The 22,864-nt window shown below is 26.8% G+C and overlaps 2 protein-coding genes across 5 annotated transcripts; one reads left to right on the forward strand and one right to left on the reverse strand.

Annotated features, from left to right (window-relative positions):
* Positions 1-6,459: 6,459 nt before the first annotated feature.
* LOC137816459 (B3 domain-containing protein Os01g0723500-like) lies at positions 6,460-10,371 on the reverse strand. Of its 4 annotated transcripts, none has more exons than XM_068619598.1 (8): positions 10,200-10,358; positions 9,860-10,112; positions 9,036-9,351; positions 8,808-8,933; positions 8,378-8,553; positions 7,414-7,903; positions 6,977-7,146; positions 6,460-6,883 (listed from the first exon to the last, which is right to left on the reverse strand). In XM_068619598.1, the coding sequence occupies exons 2-8, from the start codon at positions 9,944-9,946 to the stop codon at positions 6,569-6,571; spliced, it is 1,680 nt and encodes a 559-aa protein (XP_068475699.1). In that variant the 5' UTR covers positions 9,947-10,112; positions 10,200-10,358; the 3' UTR covers positions 6,460-6,568. The 4 variants fall into 4 exon arrangements, with proteins under 4 accessions (XP_068475699.1, XP_068475700.1, XP_068475697.1 ...); XM_068619599.1 differs by having other exon boundaries at positions 9,860-10,089; positions 10,200-10,342; XM_068619596.1 differs by having other exon boundaries at positions 8,808-9,351; positions 10,200-10,371.
* A 1,905-nt stretch (positions 10,372-12,276) lies between these two features.
* On the forward strand, positions 12,277-15,149 carry LOC137816461 (protein TUNICAMYCIN INDUCED 1). The gene is made up of 3 exons (XM_068619601.1): positions 12,277-12,543; positions 12,639-12,950; positions 14,225-15,149. Exons 1-3 carry the CDS (start codon positions 12,451-12,453, stop codon positions 14,972-14,974), a joined length of 1,155 nt encoding a protein of 384 aa, XP_068475702.1. The 5' UTR covers positions 12,277-12,450; the 3' UTR covers positions 14,975-15,149.
* Positions 15,150-22,864: the final 7,715 nt, after the last annotated feature.

Consider the following 22,864-nt stretch of genomic DNA (forward strand, 5'->3'; position numbering starts at 1 on the left):
TCCAAATAGTTAGAAGCACTTGTTACAATGTAACAAAAAATAACAACAAAAGTTAAAAACAAAATGTGGAGTTTCAACACTATTAATTTCCAATACAATAATATTTGGTTCAATTTGTTATATTATTGTTTTTCAATTTTACTTCAATGTACAAATATTTTTATAACTTTTATTTAAATTACTTTTTACAATTTAAAAATAATTTAATTATTACATTAATATTATAGTTTTTTAAGGATTTAATATATCCCTCCCGTACCTTCTCTTTAATGTCTACATCGGAGTCTCACTTTGTTTTTACCTCCACATTTTTATACAATCACACTACAACTTTTAATATTATTATTTTAATATTTTTAATATTATTTAATAATAAATTTATTTTTTATTTATATATTTATATCTAAATTCATCATATAAAAATAAAGTTATATACAACTCTCCGAATTATCAAAATATCACACCACATACAAACTCCTATCCTTTCTAACTTAGTTATAAATTTATTTTATTATAATTTACATTAGTTATATATAGTTGCATTTCTAAACTTTAATGTTTAAAGATTATACCAGATATTGTTATAATTTTAAATTTTATAGTTTTCAAATCCTTAATAAAAATAATATGCGTTATTATAATTTTTATTATAATGAGGTTGATATTATTACACTTATCCCTAAAACTTAAATATTATAAATATAAACAATTCAGGATAATTAAAATTATTAAACTTCTTAATAGTTTAATATATTTGTCCTTCATCATACTTTCGATATATTAGTTCTCTTGTTAAAATCACAGATCGTAATAGACTCACAATACAAATATATAATACAATTAGTATATGAATAATAATAATAATAACGAGTGCAGTTTTTTTTAATAAAGAACTTTTATGTTAGATAATGATAAACCTCAAGTAACAACAATTAATAATTAATGGTTTGTTTCAATTAATTTGCTAAGAAAAAAAAACGAATGAATTGATCAAAACGTTTTTTTCTATATTAACACGAAATAAAGAGTAAGATAAGTATCTTTTAGATTATTACATTTTTATTCTTTTATTATAATAAGAGTATAAAAGTTGTCCCAATATATAAGTAATTTTATTATTATTTTTGTCCAAATTATTTATTACTGTCCAAATTATATATGTTGAAAACAACATTTAACACTACAATGCATCAAAATCTCACATAACACTTCTCTAGCTCAAAATGATTGTCTCAAATAAAAAATAACTATATATGTAATTATATATGTAAGCATTTATAGTATCTACACAATTTCAAATCAATTTAACTAAAACATCCACTATAATATGTTTACAACATCCAAATACAAATTCTTCAAACATATAATTGATTAACAACAATCGTAAAATCAAAAGTTAATACTACAATTCCTCAAAGTTATAATTTTTGCATTTCTAAATCTCAATTTCCCTTTATCTTAATACATTAAGCTTTATCTCAAAGAATTTAATTTCAACTCAATTGACTTAAGCTATAATTATCAATTTCACTTACCTACACTACAAAAAAAAATCATTAAATTTAGCAATTATAAATTTTATTAGTATAGTGTGATTTTTATTTTATAGTTTTGATTAGCAATTATTATGATTTTAGCTTAAATTTAATTTATCCTTTTAAAATTAGATGTTTGTGAAATTATATATAGATTATTGTTAAAAAAAGCTAGTATTTACTGTTTTGAATAAATATTAGAATGAATTCAGCTAAATATATGTGGTACACTTTGAGTTTTTAAATTTATTTTGCAAGTAGAAAATATAGATAATAATTTGTATTAAAAAAATACTATATATTACATTATTTATATGTCAAAAATGAAAATCGATGTAGAAAAATCTTCTTAGCATCGATTATTGACAAAAATCTAAGTATAAAGAAAAAAAAATTATGTTGGTTAGAACCCATTTATGTGCACTTAAAATATTTATTAACACCTTACATACGCCTAGAAAGAGAATAAAATTATAAATTTACACATATGGTAAGAGAAAAGAGATAGGAAAAAATATTTAATAAATATATATCAACTACATATGAATCATCAACCTATAAAAAAATAGATAGAGAACTAAATTTTAAAAAATTGGGAATAGTAAATATGCAATGTTTTTATTTGTTTTTTACTTAGACAATTTAAATTGTGTTGAAATTTGAGGCATGTAACTTTAATGTTTATTCATGTTTAATTTTTATGTTGGTTTATTATTATTTCGTAGTTAAATTATATTTTACCTAGGATTAAAGTTGTTATTTTATCTCGAATACGCACAAAGTAGATATAATATTAAAAAAAATTATATTCTACCTCGAGTATCATAATCCAGAAAAAATATAGATTATCTTTATTATTTTATAGATTATCTTTATTATTTTATAGATTATTTGAATATAAATGTAGAATGAGTATATATATTCCACGACCAATATAAAAATAATTGATGTAAAAATATATATTTTATTTTATATTTATATTCATGAGTGACGTTAAATATAATTAATATTCAACACCAGTGTTTACATTAATTTTGAAATCAGTGTATCATAATAATACTATTGATCTTAATTTCACTAGGTTTGAGAAGCACATTACACTATTTTTTGCTCAAACTAATTAAATTCAAACATAATTGTTAGTACTTTTTGAGACTTCACCTATTTTTTGAATATAAAATAATAGTATAAATTAAATGTCAATGTGGTAAAATTAAATAGTGTGATTACAATTAAACTAATTCTCAAAGCATCATCCTCAAATTCTGGTTACCATGATTTAAGGGACCAAATTAATGTTTTTTTTAAATTATAAAATATATACACACATTTTAAGCAAATGGATAAGTTTCACTCATGTTTAAAACAATTCAAACCTAACACTAATTAGAGTTTAAAGTAATCTCATTTAAAATGTTTAAAAATATTATATATATACCTATATATATATATAAAATATTTGAAAGTTAATTAAAAAAATAATTATAAAAAATTTGGATAAAAAAGATTAAAAGGTTATTTATTTGTATAGGGTTTGAAATATTTTAAATGATAAAAAATATGAAATTAAATAATTTTAAATTTTATTTAAATTAGAATTAGAATTCTTTTTTAAATCATATTTTTTACTTGTCCATGCATTATGCATTATGGATTCATTTATGATAATTTTTATATTTGATATGTTTATTGTGTAAAAGTTAAAATACTTTAAGAAAATCGTAAAATAGAAATTAATTTTTAGATACCAAAATAATTAGTTGAAATATTAACTAAATTAGAGACTATTTTAAAAATTAAAAAAAAATGTTTCTAAATTAGTTATATTATTGTTAAATAGTTTTTAAATTGATATCTAATTAACAACCAAGGTTTTAACTACCAATTATTTAGATTTTAAAATTTTAGTTTAATAACAAAAAAATTGGATGCTAATTAAATACCAATTTAAAAACCATTTAACAATAATAAAAACTAATTTAGAAATCAAAAATTTATTTTATCCTTAAAATATCTCTAATTTAGTCACTATAACAACTCATTAATTTTTTTTCTCTAAACTTGATTTCTATTTCATGATTTCCTGATAGTGTTTATTTAAATAAAAAATTAAATTATAAATAATTTAAAATAAATAAAAATATAAATTCAATTTAATGTATTTGAATGATAAAAATTAGAAAACATGTTTAAACTTTTACATTATTTTTCTTGTCATCATTTCTAGGGTTCATCATTTCTAGGGTTCATCACTTCACCACATCCTCACTGCCACACACTCTGTCATCAAAACTCAGGTCCTATTTCCCAGAAACTGAATCTGAAGAAGTCACATTGATGCTACAATTCAGCACATTATTCCTCCACTATTCAAAACTCTAAAACTCTTTTTATGTTTTTGCTGTATAAACATCTTCAAGTATAAAAAACATCTCTACCAAATACCAAATCATGCAAAAAAACATTCTTAACTATAATATTTTTTTAAGAAAGAAAAAAACCCAGTTAATCAAATTAAAAGCACATAGTAAAAGAATTTTGTTGAAGATGATTTAGACATAGGAGTAAATGCTGTTTTATGGTAAAAATAGTTTCCTAAAAAGATGTGTAATTTGGTGTTGGGGTGTGTTAATTCAACGTGCAATTATAGTTGTGAAGAAATTTGAAAGTAACGAATTACGAAGACTTATCCACCCATTGAATCACCTTGGTTTCACTGCATGGCAGAAGAAGAAAAAGTTCATCATTTTAAAAATAAAATAAGTAAATTTAAAAGAAAAAAACTTCTGAAAATATCACTTATTTCCTTAAATTTGCAAAGAAGGGCTCAAATTATCATTTAATGAGGTATCATAATGTACAATTTCACAATGCAGCACTCAAAAAGGCTTTTATGCTTTCAGTGTTAAAAAGTTGACTAATTTATTATTTATTTATAGAATTTTTTTTTATTCCATTTAATCTGTTATTAGAATTTTTTATTAATAGGTATAGTCTACCTATGCATCGTTTTTGTTAACATATAAGTTTTGATATAGTTTCCTATATTTTTGTATTTTTTTTTTAATAATATTTATTTTATGTGATGATAAATAATTGTTGTTACTTGAGATGTTAACCTAGCTGAGATGTCAAGTAGTATAATGATCTCTAACATGAAAGTTTTTTATAAAAAAATGAAAATAGAAAGAAAGTAAGGTGATTTGAATTAAGTTAAATAAAATATAAAATATAAAATAATTATGAAAAATTATAAATAATGTGATGAGTCTAATTGAAATTATATTTTATAATTAAAAGATTATTTTTCAGTGTTAGAGTTGTAATTGTTTATCAGTAAAAAAATAATAGATACAAACAACTTCAATAATCTTTGTAGATCCGTTATAAGAAAACACTATAAACAAACACACTCTTAGTTTGTTTGAACAGTCAAATAGAAATAATAATATATTTAGAAAAACGCTTGAGAGTGGGAATAATTGAATGCTTTAATGTAAAATAAATTATAGCATTTATTATTTTATTTAAATTTATAAGTAAACAGTGAATAAATAATCCATTAAAGGCCTTTATTCAAGCTTTGGAATAGATGGTATTTTACTTTTTAAATTTTGTTTAAAAGATCTATTACAAAAGTTAACTATGCAAAAAATATCATTAGCAAAAAGAAAAAGGTGAAGGGTTCAGTCACATGGCAAACTCATAGCTGGTAGTAATCATAAATTAAAAGACTATTTGTGGGAAATGAAACTTCAATCATGGTGAAGAGAAAGTGAGGGAGAAAAAAATTTGAAATTTTAATAGAATCAAAATTTGATAAAAAAAAATGGTTTTGTTTAAAGAAAATTTTGGTTTCTTTAAGCAAACCAACAATATATTATGTGTTTTGTGTCTTCTCTAATTATTTGCTAGCATCAAACATTCTTTGAGATTAACATTGCTGATGAGTTGAATATTGATATATAAAAATAATTAACGGATTTTATAATTATTGATTTTAATTGTTAATATTGTTGTGCATTTATTGATTTAATCTCATAGAATAAATGAACTGATCCTTATAAGAAGTGAAGGATTAATTTGATTCTTTAAAATATTAAATGTTAAATTAATTAGTACAGATAAATTTTAGATTTTTGTTAATTGATAGTTATTAAAATTATATTTTCCATATTACTAGAGATCGAATAATTTAAGAATGCCTAATTCTATGGACCAGATGTTTATTAATAAATACTATCTGCATTATAACTTAATCTAAATTTAATTAAAATTAAAAATATCAATAAAAATATAGAAATATAAAAAAAATGTGTAAGTAATGAATTCTAATAAAAAGGAAAATATAACTGGCGTTAAACATAAAATCATAAGATATATTTAAAATGATTAATAATTTTAATTAATATTAACATAAATATATAAAAAAACATTTTAAAAATTGAGATAAAATATACCAATATTTAAAAACCTTTAAATTTTAAATAAATAATAATAAGCTTTAGCTTTTTCTTAGTGCCATCTTCTTGCAACTCCATTTCCATATTCTTTTATGAAAAGTCTAATTTATCTTTATTATAATTACATTTCAAATTGTATTTTTTATGAAAAGTATAATTTATCCTTAATATAATTATATTTCAAATTCAGAAATAAAGAAAACAAACCAAAGACTTTTTGACCTAGGGTAATTTTAGAATTAAAAGAATTATGGAAGTGCATAAAGAAACTATGGAGGTGCAGGAAGAAAAGGCCTATCCAACACCTACCTCAACTTGGCTTGACTAATTAATAAACTGGTCCAATTAAAATAATTTAGTACACAAACTTAGTTTGAAGGTTTTTGACTTTATATTTGTGATTTTCCAACCTCTGCAAACGCCTTGTACTCTTAGATGCTTCACCCAATTTGCTAATATAATAGATCAAAGAGGATGAAATTACTGAAATATGTACATAAAACAAAAAATCTGAGTCTCTTAAGACAGACATCCTCAGTGAAGATTGATTCTCAGAAACAAACAAGAAGGTTAGCAAGTAGATGGAAGGTTAGCTAATCTATCAAGTTTTATGTGCCCATTTTGATGATCAGGCCCTTCCTTTCCGACCCCAGATATATACACCTGCATCTCAGATTGAGTAACCAGTTCAAAAATGCATGTGTCTCCAAAATTGATGTCATTGTCACGAACAAAGGCCATCCATCCCCCACAAAAGGTGTGAACTGTTCGGCCTTTTGCATCTGGGACAGAGTTCACAGTCCAACATTCACCTCTTGAATTACGTAGTATAACTTCAGTTTTGTAAGTTGGGAGATGTGCAGCTGAGAACTGGTATGGGATTTTCTACAATGTAACAGGCATTAACTAACTTAGCACTCATATTAAGTAAATTCATATAGATATCAATACAATGTAAAATAGTTGTGCATTACTCACCAAAGTGTATGACCCACTGACATTGAACTTCTTCATGATTTTAACAAAACTAGGAAAAGGGGAACTAAAAGCTTGAGCTACTCTTTGTTCATCCAATGCAAACAACATTCTCAAACCAGCTTTAGCCTGTGAGCTTAGCTCATCTTCGACCCGATGTCTTCTCGGAGTAGCTGTCATTGTTTAGAGTTCAAAACAGAAGTCATGATTTGGAAGGTAGAAACCTTAATAGAAGGAAAGCATTCAATATTTATCATTTTTGTTTTTCCTTTCAATAGCAAAGTGACAAAATTCCAATTCTAAAGGAATTGAGTTATGCGGTTTTCCTTTTTTCTGAAAATGAAAGAATTTCATAGATGTCTTTTGTAAATAAGATATAAATCGACATAGAATTGGAATGTGAATGGATCATAAATTGGGCAAACAGAGAAAAACCTTACCCAGCTTTTTATGGGCAACTTTGGACTGAGGGCAAAGACCCATGTGCTTAGAAGCATTTGAAGCTCTACCAGATTTCTTAAGGTCAATGGATAAAACAGTTTCTTGACCAATCTTGGGCCATTTTTTATTTGATACATCAACTTTTCTTATGCACTTTGAGTTTACTTTAGCATTAGTTGGCATATATCTGGGAGGTCCAACATGTCCTGCATTCACTCTTCCAACCTGGCAGTCTAACCCATCATTTCCAACCCCAGCAATGTGAACACGTAATTCACACTTGTGCACAAGCTCAAAAATACAGATATCTCCAACCGTAATGCTATTACCACGAACAAAAGCCATCCATCCTCCACAAAGTGTGTGACTAGTATGTACTCTAGTTGTTGGCACAGAATTAACAGTCCAATGTTCTCCTTTCAAATTATGAAGAATAATCTTTATCTTGCAATTGGGAAGGTGTGCCATTGAAAACTGATATGGAATATTCTGCATTACAAAATTTGTAAATCAGCATCAACAAGAAGTTGATCCGTGTGCACACACATAGAGAGGAACAAAAATAACTTCTTCAAGGTTAATGGCAGGCACATTGAATAAGAAAAAACCTTCAATTACTATACATAGTTTGACAGACAAACTTATTTTAATAAATATGCTGGGTGTAGGAAAATCAGTCCAAGATGTATTTATAAGTGAAAGGAAAATAATAGTTCCAATCTACCAAGGTTGGCATTCACTAATTAGGACTTATATGGATGAAAGTTTCATTGAGTTGAGGTCATCTTTTAATGGTATACATCTGAAATTCTGTTCATCCTCTGTATATGAAGGATGAATGACTTTCAAGGTAAAAGATAATATATATCAGTTCAATTTCTCAAGCCAATGAAACGCTACCCAAGTAACTTAGAAGTAAGTGCAGAGTCATAAAACAACAGTATTTGGAAACTAACAACTCACCAGAGTATATGAACCACTGACATTGAAGCTTTTCATGATTCTAACAAAATACGGATAATCTGAAGTAAATGACTGAGCAACTTTTTTCTCGTCTTGCGCTGATACGTTAGATAATGAAACTCCGCCTAGAAAATAACTACCATCTTCCTTTCCACTTCTATACATGATGGCAGCCTCTGCATTGCATTGAACAATTCAAGCAATCATGAGTTTATGACTTTGTCAATATATTGTATTTTAGACAGCATTTTCACATATAAAACTTAAAGAAGCAAGTATTAAAGAAAAGTATGATGTGGCATATATTTAATGATTTTAATGCAAAATAAGTTTTTCTAGACAGGTACAGACTTATTATGAAAGATTACATTACATCAATTTTAATAGATCATTTTGTGTGAGAACCAGAATTTGATCAAATTACTTGTACCTTCATTTCTATTGTCCGTGTGAAAAGGCACAAGGGCATCATTAGCCAAACACGCTTTAGAGGTTTCTTCAGTCTCTCTGAACATTCTAATCGGTCTTACTACCTCATAACGCAATAAATCTTTACCTACAAAACCGGGTTCATGTTCCTGATTCTCATATTTACAACCTCTCATTTTCTTTGAAACACCATCAAATGCAATGTCCAAAGAAGAACTCTCCTTCGTACCTCTTTTCTGTCCCGTAATTGCCTCAAAGTCACTCGAACTTTGACTGCATTCAGAAATAAATGCTGCCTCTTTCTCACATGCATCCTTATCAAATACTTGAACGGTAAAGTGCAAGTGACCTTCGTATCTGAAAACCAAAAGGTCACCACATTCTAGACTATGATCCACCACAAATGACGACCATCCATGATGGAAGAAAAGATCATTGTCCTGCTTAAGTAATTGCACTGTCCATACATTTCCACTGGGACCAATCAATGAAAGTGACCCATACGTCCTTCCCTCCATGCGACACACAAACCCATCCGGAATTTTCTGCAAACAAAATAACTTACTTCAAAACATAAAAATTTCAACAAGCAATTTATGATAAACATTATTGGATAAGAAGACTAAGCGACATCAAACATCTCTGAAGCCCTATTTAAGACACAGCAAGACTAGAACAAGAGTAGGATACTCCAACTAAGAGTGTATCCGTTCTTCAATCAACACATTTTTGTACACAACTGATAACAAATAGTGTCTTTCAGGAAAAAAAAAAAAAGTTTAGAACTTTCAGTAACTTAGAAAATTTTATTAAAAGAAAAAAAAACATTTTTTTCCCATTTAAACACACTTTCTTTAGCTTGTTATTGTTGTAGAAGCAGAAAGATAATGCATTGTGCAAAAAAGGGAAACCAGCGCCATAAGTTGTAAACCCTAATTTTCAGATTGAATCTCCTTGTTTCATTCATAAGGATAGTTACAACTATTAGAACATGAAGCTAGGTCTAAGAGAACAGCAGAGAGTGTGTGTGAGAGAGATAAATTGGAGAGTTACCAGTCTGTGAGAGCTGAAGGCAGAGGAAAAAACCTCATAAAAATGAGGCTTTCTCAAATTTAACTTCCCCCCACAGTCACACCCCATCAATCAAACCCTATCCCTCTTTTTCTCTATCGATTCCGATTCAGACAACGAATTTTTGAGTAATGTGTTGGCACTTCTCAACATCAACAACCCCAAAGCGTCTGAATTTACTTTTATTTCGTTTTCTGGATAATCACTGGGTCCTGAAAATCGCCAAATCACACATCTGATGGAAAGAAATGTGAAAAATTTAGGGAATTGAAAAACAAAAATAATAAAAATGAAAAGGAAAGAGAGAGTGAGAAGAAGGTACCTTTGGGTAGTTTCGTGAAGGAGCTTGCAGAGTAGAAGCTGTTTGATCTATGGAGCAAGCTTGGTGTGAAATTGGTAATGCTAATTTCTCTTTCTTCTTCGTTTTCGTTTTCATTTTTTTGTGTGTCTCATCCAATGCTTGTGCATCAAATAGTTTACCATTGCAATGCGAGCGCGTGCAAATCTACGCCCATGGAAACGACGCCGTCTCTATGCTCCGCAGCCCCAGCGCGTGAGACATGGATTGTCAATCCAGCGAGTAGAAGAGCGATGAGTTGCTATTATGAGAAATAATAAAAAATTAATTACTTATTTATCTTTTAAAATTATATATATATATATATATATATATATATATATTATTTTAATTTCTAAATATACTATTTTCTATTTTATCCTCTAAAATTTGTAGAAATAAAAGATAATAGTATAAGAATTAAAGTAATATTTTTTTTATTACAGAACTAAAAAGTAAAATTTGGACTAGTGATGATAATATAATACATAATTTATACCATAATAAAATTATAAAAAATATAGTTTCGGCTGTGAATTTTTTAATTATTTTATCAAATTTAGTTTGTAATAAAAGGTTTAATTTATTATTCATGATAATATTTTTTTTTTATTTTCATCTCTATGATACATCACATATTCTATCTCATATTTCTCTTTCTATCATTTTTTTATTCTTGTAAACTTTATCCTCTAGATAACATTATTCTTACTTATATCTATCTTATAATGAATGTATGAATTTTTTTTATGTAATGGTTGAGACCAAGAAACACTCAAACATTTACTAAGACAAAGTTGGGATTAAATATTGTGGTGAAACCTTATAATCTTGAAGAGTTAATTTTCAAATATACTTGGTAAAAGAATAACTTTTATGTTTTTTTTTGTGACAATGTATTTATAAAATTAGAGTTATTAACATACTTATTGTTGTCTATAACTAGTTAGGTTGGAACAATTGGGCCATTGTTCTTAATTAATCATATAGAACTTTTAGATAAAAAATTATAAAAAAACACGAATTTGTTTCCTTAATTATCTTTACCTAAAAAAAAATACCTCTATATCAAACTTATAATCTCCATAACTAGATGAAAATTAAAATTTTAAGCAAAGAATAATTTAATTATCACCTTAAGTTATATCAATTAAGTACGAGATGTGATTCCATAAGGTTAATAAAATTTAAATTTGAAGGCATGAAATTCAAAGTAAACATGAATATTTATATAATTTCAAGATTATTTTAAGATATGGTGTAATATAATCTAAATACTAAGCAATTTTATTTCTAAAAGAATAGAACAGAAATGTCCATAAAATATATAAAGAAGTCCATTACTAACTACACCCAAAAATTGTATATAGATACTAATAAGCTTCACTTCAAACAAGTACACATTTTAAAATTTGTTAATTATTAAAAAAATGGTACATGAGTTAATTTTGTGAAAAAGAGAAGAAGCAAGAAAACCATCACCAATCAAAAAATAAATAGAATGAAAAAAAAAGCTAGAAGAAAAGAAATACATGTAAAATGTAAACTTAAAAATTGTATAATTTAATAAAAAATAAAGAACCATGAATAAAAATATTTAGCAAATAATATATTTAGTCTCACTAAATCAATTCTATATTGATCCTTATCTCTTCCTCGTACCTAAAACACCATAAAATAAAGATAATTTTTCCTTTCACTCTATCATTTAAGACGAACACTTAACATAAAATTTAAAACTTTAACATTGTGTTTGACTTTATATTTACATATAAATGGGAAAATTTGAAAATATTGTTATATGTTTAAATTTAGATATGTTTATGTTTTATTTAAGTTTTTAGATGAAAGTGAGTATAAGTTTCAGATTTTCAGAAGAATAATATGTTATAAATAATCTTTAACTCATGTTTATTTACATATCTTAACATTGGGATAATCATTTATATCATCGCTTTTAAATAAAATCCGAAGTGATTTATTAGTTTCCTTTCGGATTTATATATAAAAAATTTCTGATTTATTCTACATATATAAATATCACAATTTTTTAAAAATCATTAAAAAGAAATGGAACATTTTAGATTAGTGTATTGAACATTTCACAGTGTAGATTTGAATTGATCTGCAAGCATAAGCCTAAAATAAATCATAATCGGAATTAGCTTGGCGAATCTGCAGTTCCCATCACGACACCTCTGCTTTCGTCGGAGCTATCCAACGTTTCGCAGCGAGGATGATAACAGCTCGTTTTCCTCTCTCCTTCTTCATACTTCTCCTTCAATTCACCGCCTTTGCATCTTCTTCCAACCTAACCCACATTCTCCAGGTACCCCATCACACACACACACTTCACTTTTCAATCTTTTTTCTTTTCAATTTTTTGAATCTGTTCATTCACTTTCACGATTTGTGGAAACCAAGGATGTTCTGAGGGCCGTGTCGGCGAAGCAGAAGTGGGATTCGAACGACGTTAGAGTGGCCAAGTTGGATGCTGCCAAGGTCAGATTCGGAACTTCCCAGAGCTACGAGTTCCGAATCGGATTGGGCACCGGTAACTTCACCCTCAAATTCGCCGACCAAGTTGCCACGTGGAACAAGTTCAGAACACCCTTTCCCGATTTACCCTCTCTTGTTCATCGTCTCGGTTCCTTCCCACTCCTTCCCACACTCAAATTAGAAGGCCCCTTTTCGTTACGTGTTGATTCCCTTCATAACCTCTCGCTATTCCTTCCCGTAAGTATTTTTTTTTCTTGTTCAGTTTAGATCTTTGTATGCTACGTCCTAAAGTTTTCTTCTTTTTTGTTTATTTTTTCATTTCGAATTTGTAGTTTTTTTTACTTTGATTGCTGAAACTCTTATCCAGAAACGAACAAAAAGCTTACACACCAACATGTAGTGAGAAGTTTTTATTTTTATGCCCTATAGTGTCAAACCATTAGAAATTTTGATATTATATAAGTCAATAAACTGACCAACTCACAAGGTCTGACCCAGGAAGCTGGTAGCGTGTTCCTCTAAGCATATATCAGTAGTTTGATTCTTAGCTATGCGAATGTAGCAATATGTAGGTGGCATAGTTGTATGTGAATTGGTACTCTACTTTCTCGCATGCATTAGTCTCATGACTTTTGGTTTGTGGGATAAACCATTGGGTTTAATCCCTGTTCTAAAAAAATCAATAAACTTGTGATTAAGTGATATTAGGCGTGAGGGTGTGTTATAGAGATCTACATTGATTAGGACATTTCATGATTTCATGATATTTAAGTGAGTGCAAAACTCACTTTATAAGTCGATTTTATGATATTGAGTTAAAGTTAAAAGTCCACTTCTTAATGAATGATAATATAGAAACTCTTTATATGGTGAATGCATACACCATAACTCGTATACATGTCTATGTGTAGACGTTGAGGGGAGTATGTGAGTGAGCCAACGACAGTCACAATACTATAAGTGAGATCAGTCACTAGTCCAATGAACTAGGAGAAACTCGTGAAAGAACAAAAGAAAAGTATTGAGAGGAGTAAATATCAGCCTTGTAATTAACATAGATGATTAATATTAATATTAGTTGTAACAATCTTGACCCATCTAAGTATGGACATATGGTCAAGATTCACTTCTATCACCACTCGTGCATCCACTACAGAATAAAGATTGAGTCTTATATAACAATAGGTGTGTTGAAGACAATGAACAATTTTGTTTTTCTTATGTGTTTTTGTTGTAGGCTTGTAGCCTTAACTATTACTTCAGATTTTTTATTGCTAACAGCCTAACATAAAAATTTTCGTCTGTAGAGTGATGTCTCGAAAGTTGAAGATAGTTTGCTATTTTTTTATGTTGTTCTGCATTTAGTTCGTTTGGCAAATTTGACGATTGCCCTGCTGTTGTTAAATGATTTTTTTTTTTCAAAGCAATCTATGATATGTTCAAGTTAATTCTATGGATAACGAGTGGTCTTGATATTTCAATAAAATCTGAGTTCTGACTCTGTCTGACAGATGAATGTTTCATACACTGGTTTGAAACAAATCCTTGTTGGTGAGGGTATTACAGTAGAAGTGAAAGGAGCTCAAGAAATCTCTCTTTTTTACTCTTCTGATATTGATCTACTAATGAATGGAAGTGCCATGTGTAGTGGGGGAAAGAGTGACATTTGGCCCTTTCTGCATTCAACTTGCATGGCTGTGATTCCCATACGCATATCAGGGTCTGCATCTTTGGTTGCTTATAGAGCTCGAAACCCTTATGCACACATAGCAACTACATTGATTTCAGAGGATGCTATTGAGATGCTTCCAGAAAAATGTTACCATGGTCGTATGTTTAAAAAACAAGCATGTCCACTTGATTCCGTAAGTTTGAAATTAAGTATGTTGGAGAAAGTTTTGAGGAGTCTTCTTGGTCGTAAGATTCTTCAAGGTCAGTCTTTTGGCCTTCTCAAAGCAAATATTAAAGCATCAGCTGTTGTAAAGTTCCGCATAGAATTAGAAAGAGACATAAGGAATAATGTTACTCTTAATCGTACGATTCCTGATTGGAGAACAAGGCCTAGTTTTGAAAGGTTTTGGTTTGAGATACTGGCCAGAGTGGAGGAAAACAGGCTCAAACCTCTTTCAATCAAGAAGGTAAAACCTTTTATTGAATCTGTTTCGGTTTCGTGGGCCAATTTGATGTCCAATATGTCATATACAATGTTGAGACCCGTTTTTCTTCCTCCAGAACCTCTTACACTGGATGTGAAATGGTAGGAGAAACAAAGTTATAATATCTTTTTTAAGGTGTTTTTAGATCATGTTTGTAGATTCTTCTGCTGATCTTGTTATATGCAAGAGTTCACCAATTCTTGTAAAATATTACTCATGCACTCATGATTGGTCCTGTAAATACCAACATAGGATAGGAGAAAGAAGAGATTTTACACAATTTATACAGTCTTCCAGTATATGGACTTAATTCTTTAAATGGTACCTCTGATGAAGCTGTGTGGACTAAGGTGGTGTGCTACACTGCAGTTATGCTAAGTGGCTGCGCTTCTAATGTGCTTTATGCATGATTACAAATATAATCTGCTAGAACTTAGTTATCCTTAGTGTAATATGTCACTGTTGACATGCTGAAATTTGTAGGAAAGTCTTGTATGGTTGCATATTGTATTTAAATGGGTTTTGGTCTTGGGTCTTTGTATCTGATCTAGAACATGATAGTATCTTTCCCTGTTGGCTCGTGCATAACGAACAGTACATAAAGACCTCAAAATAGATCCAAATTCAATGGCATGAGAAGTTGCAACTATTCACCTTCAATTTCAGCATGATTACCCTCTACATGGTAAAACACCTTGGAGGCTTATTAGATTCTAAAAGTTTGGAACTTGTCCTTCACTGGCCTCTATTCAACTTGGTACTTGGCACACCCTCTACTAACATTGTTGATTATTGTTTAGTAATTTAATGCCACTATCTAAGGAATTGCTATGCTTAGTGACTTCATCCCTGCTGGACTCTGCATTAAAAAAACTCCAGAACACCAACTGAATATACTATAATGGAAATCCAACATTTCTGTTGACATTTTGAGCCATTTGTGATAGAGGCATCTGACGTAAAACTGGATAATATACAGGATCTGATAACTATGACAGTATCAATAAACTTAAAGGTTAGAACACTCTCAGAATGCTGAAAACATGCACGAGTCTCTCTATAAACCCATGTAACTGTCATGAAAATAGCTGAGTGATCCAGATGTTCTCCAGATCTGCTGAAGGTGTGAAATTTTATCTGTAATTCCAATGATTCTTCTAGCAGATAGGATAAAAACGGTAATTCAAAGGATTAGGAACTAAAAAATCAAATGTGTTATAGATTAGGTTTAGGCCTAACCTATGTTGCATCTCTGCCAAGTCCAAATGCTTCAAAGGACTTAAAAAGCAAAAACATTGACCAAAATAAATACTCTAAGAAGTTTTTTTTTTTACTTAACCAATTTAAGGAAACAAAAGGGGTGATTTAGAAAGATGGAACAAGAAATTCAAGCCCCCTGATGTTGAGTTCTTGGTGGTGCTTTGTTTATAGACCTTTGGATGGAGCCAATGTAAACAAAATATATTCTCAAGTAACATTTGAAAGTTTTTTTTTTTAATAATATTTTTTTTATGTGATTACAAATTATTGTTGTTATATAAAAAAAATATTATTAGAAATTGATAGATGTCAATTAAAATAAATATGAATTTGGGTTTTAAAATTTAATAAAAAAAATTAAGGCAAATTTTTCTTGCAATGCATCAATTTGAATTTGTACCGATTTTTGACTGAAATGATGAAAATGACCTTAAATGAAAAATGAAAGGGATGTGGATTAAAAGATACTTCCAGACCCTTCCTATGAAATACATTATCGGTTTTGGATTTCTAGAACACATTTTTTAATTTTAGAAATATTTTTTCATAACGTATTTCTAAATTTTGTGTTTCAGATTTTTTTTAAAATGTATATGTTATATTTCAAATTTACTTTTTATTTTGATTTTCAAATTGTATTTTTTGGATTTTAAATTTTCAAATCTAAAATAGAGGATAATTTTGAAAATTTTGAAATGTAGTTTCAAATAGCTAGCAACGGGTCTGGATACTTTAATATCCACACAATATATTTTATACAAAATTTTAAATGCATTCAATATAATAATAAAAATAATAATAATCCGTAGATATAAACAGAATTGTGAATGATGGTGCTAGTACACAAGTGTAGGTACCACCAAAACTTGAATCCCATCCTTCAACTCATCCAAATAAATAATGTGGGACTACTAGGTCTCACTTTTTACAGATGGTGAGAATGGGTAATTTCTTTTAACACCTGGACCTTTTTTTTCACCTCCATAAATATAGAAAAACTCTAAATTATCTATACATTATAAACATTCTAAATTATATAATCTGAAAATCTATTCTATATTATAACAAATTATTATAAAACATGCTAATCTATTGGTCTAAACTTTTTACACATCAGAACGTTACTAAAACAACTAGAGAATTATTATGTATGCATGACTGATTTTTATACTATTATACAAATGATGATGTCTAATCAATTGCAGATGTAAAAGAGAATCACTCCTAATATTGTGAAAAAAAAATGCTATCTGAATCACACTATTTGATAATCGGAGTAGATTATTACCAAATCCTGCAGAATTTGTGTGCGGTTTGGTTGAATTCAGATGAGGAATGAGTAATGTTTAAACTTACATATAATATTGTTAGATATAATATTGTTAGATTCAATCATCGTATTTAAAATATTGTCTACACTGAAAGATGGTGTTATATTATAATTTTATCTTTAAAAATATCTTTATGAGTTAAAGGAGAAATAAATATATAAATTATTATTGATTTCAATTCCTAAACGATGTGAGTTATCGTAACAAATATCTTTCATTTAACCGAAGGACTTTCTTCCTGTTTTAACAGACGGTGTCAATATTACGATAGATTTGAAGTCGGAACAATTAATAAAAAAAAATAGATTGAGCATTGGATGGTCAAGGTCGGTGCCTGTATATCATGGCATTGAGATTGCAAATCTGAAAACAATAAAAAATTGAAGAGAGTATAGTGATTTGGTATTACACAGATAACTGGGAATGAATGAAGCATTCCCAAGGATCACATGGCTCCTACATGATCCTGCCATTTTTAAAATCCTTCACAGAGTGTATCTGTCTCACCACAACCACACTTAATTTCCTTCTCTGCCTTCATTCTGCTCATTAAATTATCATTGCATGTGCATCATATTCTCTTATGATTTTAACTGTTATAAAGAATTTTTTGTAAACTGCACAACTCTGAGTGGTAAAAAGGACTTGAAAACCAATGATTTTGAACTGCATTCAACCTATTATTACACCAACTATTATATGTCCCAAGCTCAAGCACAAATTCACACTTTCTGCTACTCATTTTTGTAAGCTTTAGATACATTTTGATATACAAAACACTTCAAACAAAAGTGAATCTAAAACCTTTAAAACAACACATATTCAACATCATCTAAGCATAGTATAGATAACATATACTTAATTAGATGAAAATTTATTATATTAATAAAATTGTTCTTTATGAATAAATTTTTTTATTTATTATAAAAGGTTTTGAAAAAAATAATATCATTTTTTCATTATGATATCTCAATTCATGTAATTTATTAGGTTAAATATTTTTTCAGCTTTTATACTTAATATTACAATTACAAATTTCATATTCCAAATAATTATTTTTCTCAATCTAACATATTTCATTACATACATCAATTTATCGTGTATAAACATATCTATTTAAGAATTACATAAATATACATGTACAATAGATTAAATATTATCTCATATATTTAAAATATATATTTGATATTATTATTATATAAGCGAAATACTCTTATTTAAACAAAATATATTCATACAGTATAAGATTGTTCAAGTTGTATATTGTTTGAATAATTCTTATGATTTCGTTTGAGAGATAATAATTTAAGATAAAAGATAATTAATTTTATGTTCCTTATTTTAACATTCAAATTCACTTTTGATCACACATAGAGGATAAATAATATTTTTTTTTCTCAAGTATCACACACTCTACTAAAAAAATACTAAACATAAAAACTTTATTTGGGATAATATTTTAGGAAAACGAAATTTTTTGAAATTGGATTTTAATTAATATAGTTATTGTTCATTTTGGAATAAGCAAAGTTTAGTTATATTATTTGGTTATGTTACATATCTGATTCTAAAATTAATACGAGTTATTATCTAGTTATGTTATTAAAATTTATATTATGTTGTGAATGTTCATATATTTTTGTAGTGTGCATTATATGCTGAGCTTATTGTATTGAGTTTGGGATGTCCACTCCTAACAAATATATTATTTAATTCTTGAAATTTCATCTTTTAAGTTATTAAACTTGTATATTTATATAATGTTTAATTGAGAGAACCTTGTTTTATCGTCTTATATTGAATATAAAATTGAATATATCTTCAGTTTTAACTATCTATGTGTTTTCTTTCATTTAAAAAAACAAGATGAAAAAGTAATAACATGCAATTTTATTAAATATTAAATGGTCTATTTGGATAAAATAAATCACTTTTTAATAATCCACAAATGCAAATATATTTCATATACTTTGATTTATTCCATTTTGTATATTTGATTATAAATAATTTTGATATTATCATTCACTCGAACATTAATATAAAATACTACCGAAATTTTGTTAATTGATTAAAACCATGCACTTATAAACTATAAAAAAAAAAGTGTATTTCCCTATAAAAGATCCACTATTGGAAGATAAAAGAAGATATTATATTTAGTAAATATGAAATAAAAATACATATTTATTATTTATTTTAATGATTAGATATTGTTAAAAAATAGTTTAGAGTATTGAATAAATAATAAAGTAAGAGGTATCAAATACATAATAAATTATGATAATTTAAATAAAAACAACATTAAAAAAGATTCCAGTACATAGTACAAAAGTGTTATGATATCTTCAAAATTATTTCAGTATTAAAGTTTTTGTGGGAAAATGTTAATAATGAAAAATAATTAAATATGTGTTAAGTTGTTACACTATATAATGGTTGCTTCTTCTTGTACCTTCGTACATTCATTATTGTAGCACCTCATAAGTTTTCTATTCTAAAAATATAGTGTGTAATTTTTGGATTATATAATTTATAAGTTTTTTTATGGATTTAATATTAACTTCTCATTAATTTAAATTTATAAAAATCTTTTAGATTATATTTAGAATATCATTTTTAAAAACTTATATTTTAAATTAAATAATTTGGAAGATATTTTTTGGGAGAAGTTTTTATGGAATTTGAAATATATGTTTTTTTAAAATTTCTTATGAATTCTACAAATTTAGAAAACATTCCAAATCCAAAAATATCTTCAAAATTATATAATTTGAAATATTTTTAAGAACAAAAAAATAAGATATGCTCAAATAAGTAAAAATCAATGGAAAAAAAAAGGTGAAAAACAACTAAGAAACTAACCTTTCCAACCTATAACCACAAACAAACAAATGCTCCCAAATTATGTAAAAAATCACAAAAAAAACCTTCAATAAATACAAATGGGATGATGGGGTGGCTTGCGGTGCTTGAGATAACAAGATAAAATAAAGAAAAAATATAAAAAATATGTGAAAATTTAAGATTAATTAATTTTTTTAATTGAAGGACAATAATGTATTTTCACATGAACAATGAACAACCTATGGTGGTACATGAAGAGCCTACGGTGGTGTAAGAAGAAGCAGCCTATGATAAAAATAGATATAAAATAGCCATTTATGATTAAAGTGTTGATAACCTAATTACTAAAGATAAGAATGAATAACTATTTTTTAAGTATTATTTACAACTTTTTTGTTTTATAAAAAAATCTATAAGATAATAATGAAATGAATGGATGATTATAACTTTATACATTATTTTATTTTATTATGAAAAAGTGGTTGTTAAATTTTATTTATTCAAAATTAAAATTACGTTAGTTAAAAACGTCACTACTTAAATATATTATGGCGTCAAAATCCTCTTCAATGAATATAAATTACGACAGTTATAACTGACACTATTTACATATAAAAATCGTCACTAGTTACACTACGTTCAAAGTGACGAGTATTGCGGCGGGTAGCGTAAAACTGTCACATCAAATTTGTAACAGCCAATTCTATAACGATTTGGAAAACCAAAATCGCCACAAACGTATATTGTGACAGATATAAACGTCAGTTTATACGAAAATAACCGTGACAATATATTTTTATTTTTAGTGTCACTATATAAAAATCTTCCAATCAATACCTAACCAAATTATCTACTGCAACTATTATTTAAACAAGTGAATCTAATTATAATTTGGATTAATTTAGAGTGACACTTAATTCATGAATATGGACAAAATAATCCATTAGGAAAGATTCAAGATCTTGAATTGTACATGTGTGACAAGACTATAAGAGAAAAAAATTCAAAAAAGAAATGAAAAGAGAGAAAGAAGATAAGAGAAATGATTAAAGTTTCTTACACCAGACAATGCTTTGATTGATTGCTGTTTTGTTTATATGTGTTAAACTTTTGATATAAAATCTTTTGAAAAAGTTATGTTTTTTTATTTGTGTAGTATTAATTATTGGTGCAATTTGTTAGCTATATATTAATTACAATGTTGATTAAGATTTCAACAAGTGGATTAACATGACAAAGCTAGTATTAGGATGAAGTGCACCTTTTCTTACTTTCAAAATAAATGCATAACTAAAAAGTATTCTAATATCTTTCTAATAAATATTTGAAACACTATTATGAAAAAATCAAGTTTAATTTTTTCATATTATAAAATTATCAATTTAGATTTTATATATAAAAAATTATTTTTATTAGTATATTACACTTTCATCTCGTGTTTTCTTATAATTATTTATTAATATGTATAAAGTATTTATATACTATTTTTTTTTAATATATGAATTTTTATGTTTTTTTATAGATATATATTTTAATAATATTTTTTTCATATAATAATAAATGATTATTATTATTTGAGTTACTTGAAGTGTCAGTGTAGTTGAAATGTCAATTAAATGATTATTATTTACTTGAAGTTACTTGAAGTGTCAGTGTAGTTGAAATGTCAAGTTTAATACTGATATTTAACATCAGAACTTAAATTTTATAGTAATTAAGAGGTTGGTAATATTAAAATTAAATTATTTATTAAAATATAACAAATAAATTTGGATGTAATACTTATAAATGTTAGTTTTAAAACATGTTAAAATAAACTGTTCCACTTCCATAATTTTTTTTAAAAATTAGCCAACATATTTCATAATATTTAAAGTAAAATTTAGAAATGAATTTTAGGTATGAAAAACTTGTGATTTTGGTGTGAGGGTATATATGGTAAAAAAAAATGAAAGGTTTGCATCAAGATTACACATAAAGTTTAATACCATTATTACTTTGGGACAAGTTGCTTTAATCATTGAATGTTATAAATTATTATTTGTTAAACAGTCGTTATTTCGATGACATACAAAATTGAAGGGATGACAAAAAGAAAAAATAAAGTCAAAAAATGATTTGGATGAATATTTAACAAATAATTTGTATTATATTTTGAAAACCTTTAATAATATTGTATTTTGTTAACTGTGTGAGTACTTTTTAAATATTTTCACTTAATTAAGAATTATAATGTTAAAAGCATTTGTGTGTATGTATATATTTTCAGTAAATAATATTATTAATGTGCCTTTTTTTCTTTTGTTATTTAATTAACTTCGCAAACTAAAAGAAATGAATCAATCTATACTATAGATTATATTAAGTATTATAGAATAACTTTATATAAATTGCTAATTGGAATAAAAAATATATAGCCTATGTTTTATTTTCATTCATGCTAATGAAATATTAAATAATATTAAATCAGTATAAACTTTTATAATTAACATAATATATCATTCAAATGGTATATTTTAGATGATATTATTTAATAAGAAATATTAAATTATATATGTTT

This window comes from Phaseolus vulgaris, chromosome 1, assembly GCF_000499845.2.
Source record: "Phaseolus vulgaris cultivar G19833 chromosome 1, P. vulgaris v2.0, whole genome shotgun sequence".
Lineage (NCBI taxonomy): Eukaryota > Viridiplantae > Streptophyta > Magnoliopsida > Fabales > Fabaceae > Phaseolus > Phaseolus vulgaris.

What these genes read in the sequence shown, in the direction of transcription:
- LOC137816459 (XM_068619596.1), bottom strand. Translation starts at nt 9,946, where the DNA reads ATGGGGTGTGACTGTGGGGGGAAGTTAAATTTGAGAAAGCCTCATTTT. An exon ending in TCAGTGGTTCATATACTCTG is followed by an intron (nt 7,904 to 8,377) that starts GTGAGTTGTTAG and finishes TTTGTAATGCAG; the next exon opens with AATATTCCATATCAGTTTTC. An exon ending in AGTTGCCCATAAAAAGCTGG is followed by an intron (nt 7,147 to 7,413) that starts GTAAGGTTTTTC and finishes AAACAATGACAG; the next exon opens with CTACTCCGAGAAGACATCGG.
- LOC137816461 (XM_068619601.1), top strand. Translation starts at nt 12,451, where the DNA reads ATGATAACAGCTCGTTTTCCTCTCTCCTTCTTCATACTTCTCCTTCAA. An exon ending in ACCTAACCCACATTCTCCAG is followed by an intron (nt 12,544 to 12,638) that starts GTACCCCATCAC and finishes GTGGAAACCAAG; the next exon opens with GATGTTCTGAGGGCCGTGTC. An exon ending in ACCTCTCGCTATTCCTTCCC is followed by an intron (nt 12,951 to 14,224) that starts GTAAGTATTTTT and finishes TCTGTCTGACAG; the next exon opens with ATGAATGTTTCATACACTGG.